This window comes from Apus apus, chromosome 1 (assembly GCF_020740795.1).
Source record: "Apus apus isolate bApuApu2 chromosome 1, bApuApu2.pri.cur, whole genome shotgun sequence".
In the NCBI taxonomy this organism is placed as follows: domain Eukaryota; kingdom Metazoa; phylum Chordata; class Aves; order Apodiformes; family Apodidae; genus Apus; species Apus apus.
The window spans coordinates 95,136,148-95,145,477 of record NC_067282.1 but is presented as its reverse complement, the minus strand read 5'-3'; the positions used below and the strand labels follow the sequence as shown (position 1 = coordinate 95,145,477).

The window sequence follows — 9,330 nt, the reverse complement described above, 5'->3', positions numbered from 1 at the left end:
TAGCTGTTGCTGAAGTGGTCTTTCAGCTGGACCAGGTCTCTTTGAGTGTTAAGCTGCCTCTTGGTGCATTTAGTTGGCTGAGGTGTCAGCAACTTTCCAAAACTCTTCAGTAATGCTAGGTTTAGATTTGTATGTGCTTGGACAAGAGGGTTCATGAGGCTCCCTAAGCAATTGCCTCATCTTTCAGACATCCCCGACAGAAAGCAGAAGCTAGCTGTGAGCGCAGGAGCAAGGCTCTCCAGCCCTGGTGGGGAAGGCTGCCAGGTGCTCACCTGTTTCTCTCTGACCAGGAAGTAGCTTGTGCTTCACTGCTACCTGTACGCTGACCTGACAGCCCTGTGAAGGCTGGGCTCCTGGCGTGTCAATGACCACGAGAGGCAGGAGCAGCGCCAGCTCAGGCTCCTGCCCAGGTTTTGCTGAGGATGCTTCTTTTCTGGCCCGCTCAAGCCCGACAGCCAGGCACGACGTGCGCGTGATGTGCGGATCGCTGCTGCGGGCAGCCACGTGTCGTCAGAAACAGCTTTGCCTCTGGGTTAGCTTTGTTTCATGGCCTTCAGCGCTGTGCTTTGGAAAGGATCGTTTGCCCACTTTTTGGTGGAGAGACAGGTGCTTTTCTGCAGCACGCTCTGAACGAAAATACTCCGCGTGGGCGGGCCGTAGTCAGTGCCACAAGCCACGATCAAAACTAAGTTTCCTACCCCAAATACGCACAGATTTTGTTTTATATATTTATTTATTTATTCATTATTTTTGTCCTGGTGCGGCCAGGTAGTGATTTTCTTACTACCTGACTGCAGGAACGCCAGCCAGCCTGGCTTCGGCGGGGGCTGGGGAATCCCTTCCGGCACGTTCGCAGTCGCGCTGCCCCCGCTCCCAGCCCCGGGGTCGGGAGGGCGCGGGGCGGCAGCAGCAGCAGCCCCGGAGCTCCGGCCGCAGGACACGGCGGCGGCCGCGGCCCCTCAGCCCCGCCCCGGGGCGGAGCTCCCCGCTTTTGGCGGGGACCGCTGTTCCCGCCAGGCTCTTCCGTCCCGCCCCGCTCCCGCACGGCCATGGCCGCGGCCACCGTGCCCGGCTACTCGCCCGGCTTCAAGAAGCCGCCGGCCACGCTGCGGCTGAAGCGCAAGCGGCTGCGGAGGAGCGAGCCCGGCGCCGCTGCCCCTGCGCCCGGCGGCGCGGCTCCCCGCCCGCCCGCCGCGCCCGCCCGCCGGAACCCCTTCTCCAGCCTGGACAACGCGCCGCGGGAGCGGGGCCCGCGGCCAGCGCCCTCGGCGGGCGGGTGCCCCTCGGCAGCGCCCTTCTGGCAGGTAGGGCCGGGCCCCGGGGCGAGGCGCGGCCGGGGAGGCGAGGGGAGAAGCGGGGAGAGCCCCGAGGGGAGCGGCGGCCTCTGCCCCGGCAGCACCGCCCCGGAAAGCCGAGCCCGGGGCTGCAGCCAAGCTCCTGCGCTTCCCTGCTCGTGGCTGGTGTCGGCTTCGGTACCGTTCTCGAAATTCCCCGGCAAGGGCTGCTTGGGGGGGGGGGTTTCTTGTTTTTGTTTTTTAATTTTTTTTTATTTTTTTTTTTTTTGGTCTTTTTGGTCAGCCTGGTTGTTGTTTCGTGCTGCATCTCACGCTCCTTGGTTGGTTTCTTTCAGCTCTTAGAGCCTGTTTGTGAAGAGAAGCCCGCCAGGAGAGAAGAGCCCTCTGGAAGAACCGACATCCTCACCCTAGCCGACGTATGAAACAGCACATGCTGCTTCTGAAATGTTCTTAGCTATTCTCAGTTCACACACACAAAAGCTGAAACTGTTTAACTTGATGGTCCATCTCTGTATAAAGTCATGTACTCAAATGTCAGTGTTCAAGAACATTTCCTAAACTGCCTTAACGTTTACTGTTGTGTTGACAGTCTCCTAAAAGCCAGCTGTCTGCCTGACATGGCTATACTCTTGCAGTTCTACTTGACAGAACTTGTTTTCTTCCAGTCTTACTACCATGTTTTACTTTAATTCTCTTGTTTCTTATTTTTCCATTGTGTTGAGATAAGGGTGTTCTTCCAAGTTACTTATCTCCTGCACTCTTTTATTCAGCTATAGAAAGGGGACAAACAGTTTTTCACCAGGCATTCAGGAAAGAGAGAACCCCTGAAAACCAGTCCTTGAAAGACAGTTTCAAGCAGATAACGTCTAGTGTTTTTATAGGTTCAGAAACTTAAGCTCAGACTAACTTAGCAGAATAGAAGAATTGCTTCTCAAAGAGAACAAACTGTCCTAGAGCTTCCCAGAGTGGTTTTTTGCATCCTTTAGGAAGCGTCTGACGTGACAATCACCAAGAGAGAATGAAATGAAATACTGTTTTGGCAAGAAAATTCTTGTCTTCATAAATTTCAGGCTAAGTTTGCTTTTTTTAATCATCCTTTTGTTCCTTCCTAGTTTGTAACTTTTGGAAAGACTCCTGTGAATAAAAACCCTCTTTGGCATTTTTTAAGCAATATAATGCCATATTTGTAATACAATCTGTTATTTAAAAAGTAAACTGAATATAAACTGATTTTGATCAGCCTGTAAGCAGTCAAACTCTGTGTAACTTTGAATCTAGAAAATCTATCTGCAGAAGCTTTTTTAAAATTATGTCTCTTAATGTGAGTACCTCCTTAGGATCAAAGTGCATTTTTGCTTTTGCACTGAAATGCACAAAACCACACAGGAGATGAGAGATTTAACTTGTCTTTTCATAGGCTGCTAAGCTCAGGATGTTACCCGTAGTAGCCATAGTCTAGTATCTGGTCTGTCTGCCAGGAAAAGTATAGTAAATCAGCATGGGATGCAACCTAAACATGCTAGAATATAAATAGGTATCTACAGCGTTGTGTGTTTTAGTTTTTTAATTGCCGTGAGTTAACCGATGATATTTCTGTTTTGTAAGGACCTTCATTTATCTGTTGCTGTACCCGAAGTTCCCTCTTCACCAAGACATGAATTTCCTGCAGACTGGAGTCTTAAAACACGACTTCTATTTATGTCTTCCCAACCCTTTACCTGGGCAGAACATTTAAAAGCACAAGAGGAAGCTCAAGGATTTGCTCAGCATTGCAGAGCTATAGAAACCAACTTGCCCCAGAGTGTACAGGTAGAGACTTGGTGGTGGTGGTGGCTCAACACTCCAGCTTTCGAGAAGAGAGTGTACCTTTGCACCTTTCCTTAAACATGCTGGCAGTGAAGTTTTGATTGTGTTTTGGTTTAGTCTTACTCGCATTAAGAATAAGGCTCATTTAGGCTCCTAAACCAATCTCATCCATGGCTTGTACCCGCAGTGGCAAACCGTGATAAATGAGTGGTCATTTAACTTCAGCCATGGAGTAGCTGCTGGTTGCTGTCTGTCCTTCTTCGGGGTGACTTATTCACAAGCCTGGGGATTTATTTGTTTTTTTTAGTATTTAGTGTAACATTTTGCAATGCTGCCTTCAGTAAGGTATTGCTGTCCTGATAAGATGCTTTTTGACATCTAGGAACCAAAGCTGTCCACAGAACTGCGTTGTGCCTTTCAGCAAAGCCTTGTTTACTGGCTTCATCCTTCACTGTCCTGGTTGCAGCTGTTCCCTCGGATTGGAGCAGACAGAAAAATAGCTGGAAAGGCTAGTCCTTGGTCACAGGATGAAGCCTTGCAGCAAGTGCTAATGAGTGACTGGTAGGTGGAATGAAACAATGTATTTTGTACTATTAAAACAATGGGATTTTAATTAGTAAACAAGTTCTTTCAATTTTATCAAAAAGCTTTTCGAATTATTATTTTTTTTTCCCAGTCATAGAATGCTCATTATTTGAGGACTAGACTAGGGAAATAAGTTTAAGTCTTAACCTGCCTTCTTGTGTTAAGCTTAAGCTCGTGTTGTGCAACAGCTTCACAGACAAAAATCTGATTAATCACTCAGTGTGCTCTCAAACCTGTGCAGAGTACACACACGTCAGTACCACCCAGCCATGCCCAGCTTGATGTCTCAGTAACAAAGAATTCACGTCAGGTAATTACAGAATTGTTTCATTCTAATTTGCAGGTCTGTCAGCTTTACTTCTCTGTACAATCTGCTCAAAGCCAAACTGTGTCCCTACTTCTACGTTTGTACCTACCAGTTTACTGTCCTGTTCCGTGCAGCTGGTCTTGCAGGAAGTGACATGATCACAGCTGTAATTTCTCCCACAACTAGAGGTTTAAGGGAAGCCATGAGAAATGAAGGTGAGACCAGTCCAAGTAGGCTTTGAATAACTGATAAAGTGCATTAGCTGTGTTACAAAACCATTAATTGCATGCTTTCCTCCTCTGTTCAAGGCATAGAGTTTTCTTTACCTTTAGTAGAAGAAAGTAGAACCAGAAAACAGAAAAACTCTGAAGGAAATTTCGAAACAGAAGTTACCAACAGTCTCAAAGTGGGCAACTGTATGGAAGATGGAGAGTATGTAATAAGTCTTCTATGATGATAGAATTCAAGGAGATCTAGACTCCTGCACATTCCATTGGGAAAACCTTTGTAGGAAGTATTGCCCTCCTAACACTGTTTCTGTGTTTTCCAGGGAAGCAGCTCCAAGTGATGATGATGATGATGATGAAAGTTTCTCTTGGCTTGAGGAGATGGGAGTCCAAGATAAGGTTAAGAAACCAGATACTATTTCTATTAAACTGTATCCTTTCTTTGTACATTGAGGTGCATGACTCAGGAAGACCTCGCAAATGTTACCTTTTTGTGGTATAGGTAGAAGTTTTATAAAAGCTTTTGAGAACTTTAATATTAATCCTCACATTATTGCATATTAGGAGACACTCTGCATCTCTTTTTGTACTTTCTTTATGACAGGGATTTCTGGATGACCCTCTTCTTGGAAGAAAAGCCATTGTGAATTATTAATGTAGACTCTGTAAGATCCACCTGTTAGGTCACAGACTGATTGTGTCACCTCACATATAACTTCACTGGGAAGACTCATAGATTCTGTTGGTTTTTTTTTAAAAAAAAGGCTATAGGTTCATGTAGGTTAGGTTTACACTTGCAAGTAGCATGGCAGATTAGGGACACAGTTGTAGGGCAGAACAGCTGTTGCTTTGAAGCAAAATTCCTAGTTAAACTAGTAAGCATGACTTGCCAGCTGTAAAACATGGACCTGGAAAATGTTTTATTTCACAGCTCTAATAATGAAATCAGAAGTCAGGTTAAAATGTTGCTCAATATTTGAAGAACAAATCTGAATCGGTGTAAAGCTTGGTGGGTCTTCTGGTTTTGTTTAAATTACTTGATTGGACAGAGGAAGGTGAGGGGCTGGTTCTTCTGGAGTTGCACTGCTCTGTTTCTTCCTTCAGTAGTGCATTGATGTTATTCACTTCCTTGTGGTTTTCCTTTGACTCCCATAAATACAGCCGTAAGGAGAAGCACGAGGTGCAGATGGATCATAAACCTGAATCCCTTGCATTAGTGAGAGGAACAAACACATTTAACTTGCTGAACTTCTTGATAAACTGTAAGAGCCTAGTGGCTGCTGCAGGTCCACAAGCAGGGCTGCCACCAACTTTGTTGTCTCCTGTCGCTTTCAGAGGCGGAACAATGCAAACACTCAAAGTAAGTAACACAACCTTCTCTTAAGAAAATAAAGTTGTTTCTTCACTCAGGAAATCAGATGCTACCTTTGTATCATCTCTCTCAGGTACAGCACATCAATTTTTGTTGCTATAGCCTGAGACAGCATTCTGACAATACAGACTGCCCCTAAATCATCTCTATCCACATCGAGCTAGCTGTGCTGCCAAACTGAAATCCTGGTGTTTTCATTCCACATACCGATACCCAAGAGGTTAAGCAGACTTCCAAATACTATTCTCCTGAGATCTTCCAGGGTCTCAAACTATCACAGCTATTTGCAAGGAGGGAGCCTTTCAACCATGGCTCACCATCTGTGATGAACTACGTCACTATACGGAGGTGGTGGATACTAAAGGATAAGCTATCAGTGTAGGTCATGCAGCCCTCTTCCACCAGAGTAACTCAAGACTCTTCTTCTGCAGTTAACTTCCTTAATACTGTAGAGCATTCTTGTGTATCATAGTACATTTTAGGAGTGGTTACAAAGATAGTAAAACCATCATACTACTTGTGTGCTGAATAGTGAGTTGACTATTGAAAAGCATTTCAAACTTCTAATGGGACTGTGGCACTGCAGTTTTAAAGCAAGTGAAAATTAGGACTTGATTTGCTGTATCAAAAAACTAATCCTATGTGCTTTTGTCTCCAGGCTCGAAGTATAAATGCCAAAGCCAGGGTCCACTTGGCATATGAGAATATATTCAGTTTGGAGATCGTAGGCCCTGTCATGCCTCATTCTCTGCATTCACTGACTATGCTGCTCAAGTCTGCACAGAGGGGAGCATTCTCTGCGGTACTATACACACATGAGCCAACTGCTGTGTTTAACATTGGTCTTGATAATGCAAACCCTGCCTTAAATAAGGTAAGAAAACTAGCAAAAGACAGTCTCTCCTGTTAGGGATAGCATTTTTATTACAAAGCATAGGACACTGAGTGACACACAACTTTCCCTCAATATGTGGGTTTATACCCAGTTAGTTGTGATTACTGCCTGGCAGTCTGTGTGGCTTGTCATTCCTTCAGAAATTAAAAACTCAAAAAATTAAGTTTTTTAGGAGGTCCCTAGAGGTACAGAAATGAACATTAAAAAGTACAGGTATTTCATACAGAAACACCTATTTCATGTCTTCTTCACATGAATTTCTGCAGGAAACCATATACAAAGATCTTCCTATGTGTGGTCTGCATCCTAAGACTTTGGATCAACTGAGTCAGTGTCCGACGTTGGGAAAATCTTCCATCAGATTTCTGGAAATGAAGGATTATGCGTACTCCTGGAAGTCCTAGGTATAACAATAGTTCCTTCTAATGGAGAAGAATGCTCTCCAGTGTGCAGTTGCTGTACTGAATTCAGATCTACATGGGCAGCACCTATGCAGCACTGGGATACAATCTAGCTGAACATCAAAGGAACAACTACTGCACATCACTCATTATAGAACTCTTTGAAGGACTTTTGAAGAAGAGGCTCTGGACATCTCCTCTAGCATTTTAGAAAGCCTTTTTAAAATAAAACTTGATACAATACTGGGTTTTTTGTCTGAATTGCATCTGGAAGGTCTGTATTCTTCTTGCACATGCAAATTCTATTCTGAAGTACAGAATTTCTGCCACTGCTCTGTGCAGTAACTTGTAGCCCTTTTAGAGGGGTGGAATGCTTGGTAAAGCCCCTTCCCAAGACTGCTTGGGAAAGCACCTTCCCAGAAGCTTGACAGCACCTTGGTATGTTCCACCTCTTGGTTTAGCCTCTTGGTCAGTGCTGAACTCCACAAAGATAGATGGAAGTCAAATGGACACAAGCAATGTTCGGCGATTCCTCACAACTGTTTGGCCTTGTTGTTCTCTGTTCCCATACTAAGGAGTATGAGCTAGACTTTCAAATGAAAGTAATTTGTACCAACTATAATATGAGTGAGAAAAAGTTGGAACCATAATGTAGTTAATCCACCTGATAGAAGATGAAAAAAAATCTGGCAGCAAGAGGCCTGATCTGACTGATCAGAGCAACAGCAGAGTCTATTAACAGGTTTAATGCCAGCTGTTTCACTTCAAGTAGTCAAAGCTGTTGTTTTGGAGGTAAGTCTATCACTACTTCAGGTTGCTGCAGCAGAAAATCTGAAGAGCAATATGTAGAATAGTGCCATGTTTGTGCACTCCAGCAAGATTTCCAATTCATGCACAGAAAATTAAGCAGTGCTCACGCCATGTGGTCACCTACCCTCATCTTTAGCACAGCACCATTCTGCTCACCATCTCAGAATCTGCCCATGGTTCTGACACAGTAACACTGGACTAGAGCCAGGTCTTGCTGAAACAACCTGTAAGCTTAAAAATGTAGGCAGTAAACAAATTACTGCAGATTGAGGCACGATGAAAGGTTCCTGTGCTTTCTATGCTACCCCAATACAGCATGTAGACAATGACACGTTGTTACTTTACAGGAATTGCCCTGACCCCATCAGCCTCGTGCTACGCTGACCCAGACAACTTCTAGAAAACCTAGATAAAGGGCAAGTCCCTCTCTTAAGATGAAAAAGCTCCTTGGACTATTAAATGCCTTGATAGCGTCAAATACTGTTTCTTGGTGGAGTTCAGGGTGATATAACCCAACTATAATTAATCTTTACACTTCTCCCTAACTAATCTAGAAGAAAATTACTGAACTTTTTTCCATTAATCTATCAGACACCAAGAGTGAAAGCCCAGTGTTAATGGCATCATGGGGAAAACCTGAAGACTGGGTTTCTGAAGTGGCTGGTGTGTTAACTACACTTCCTTTTTAAGAGAGTAACAGCTAACTCAATGCCTCTTTTTTATTATGTGTCTTTATACCCATCAGCAACAGCCTCTATGACAGGGCTTTTCAGGCTGCTGTCGACTCACCGTTAACCCAACCCACCAAGAGCAGTTCTCACAGTGACCACATTCTGGTGCCCTAAACAGAGCACAGCTTCCTCTGCTCTCACAGGGATGAGCTCTTTTGAAAGCTGCTCAACACCTCAGAGCCCACAGCCCCAGTTCCAAAACAGACGGCACCTTCCAAACATGGTCTCAAGGAGTGAGCCTGCTTACAGCACATGTTGACACATGGAACCAAGTCCTGAGAACAACAGGGAAAAGCAGTTCAGTAGCTGTCTCTGTGTGAAAGCAGTTTTAACCAAGCCAATAACCATTCTGATACATGGACTGAAACCTACCTGTTTCTTGGAAATACTACTACTACCTGAGCCGTAGTTCCTCCTCATACAGTAAACTGTTGGTTTTGAGTCATATTCAAGTTGCTTACAGCTCTGGGGTTCAGCGCTGTTCTTGAAGCACATGTGGATCCAATGAACTTTCCTTCCAAGAGTGACAGCAAAAGACCCAGTCTTTTGCTCTTCCACCTAAAGGTATTTATGGTAAATCTTACTGGTTATTCCAGACACTTGCAGAGTGGCAAGATTTATTTCTTACACCTATCCAAACAGGTGGATTTTCATCAATACTATGATTTGTTTGGGAGAGCCAGAGACTGTGGCAGTTGATTAAGACTTCATATAGTTTTTGCACTTGAAGAGGCAGTTTCTAATATTCCAAGGCACAGGAACTTCACCGTCCTGTTCCTCCAGTCCTAACTATTTAAAAACTACAAATCAGAAGACTGCCAAGATGTTGTTCTGGTGGAAGCTGGCTAGCTTCTCAGGCACCTGCTCCAAAATGCTTCTCCCCCACATGACAGGAAAGACA

The 9,330-nt window shown here is 44.7% G+C and overlaps 1 protein-coding gene across 1 annotated transcript; it reads left to right on the top strand.

Moving 5' to 3' along the window:
* Positions 1-1,036: 1,036 nt before the first annotated feature.
* DONSON (DNA replication fork stabilization factor DONSON) lies at positions 1,037-7,149 on the top strand. Its single transcript, XM_051630279.1, has 10 exons — positions 1,037-1,304; positions 1,631-1,711; positions 2,901-3,104; positions 3,484-3,662; positions 4,030-4,208; positions 4,302-4,425; positions 4,544-4,651; positions 5,382-5,580; positions 6,251-6,466; positions 6,754-7,149. The coding sequence occupies exons 1-10, from the start codon at positions 1,050-1,052 to the stop codon at positions 6,889-6,891; spliced, it is 1,683 nt and encodes a 560-aa protein (XP_051486239.1). The 5' UTR covers positions 1,037-1,049; the 3' UTR covers positions 6,892-7,149.
* Positions 7,150-9,330: the final 2,181 nt, after the last annotated feature.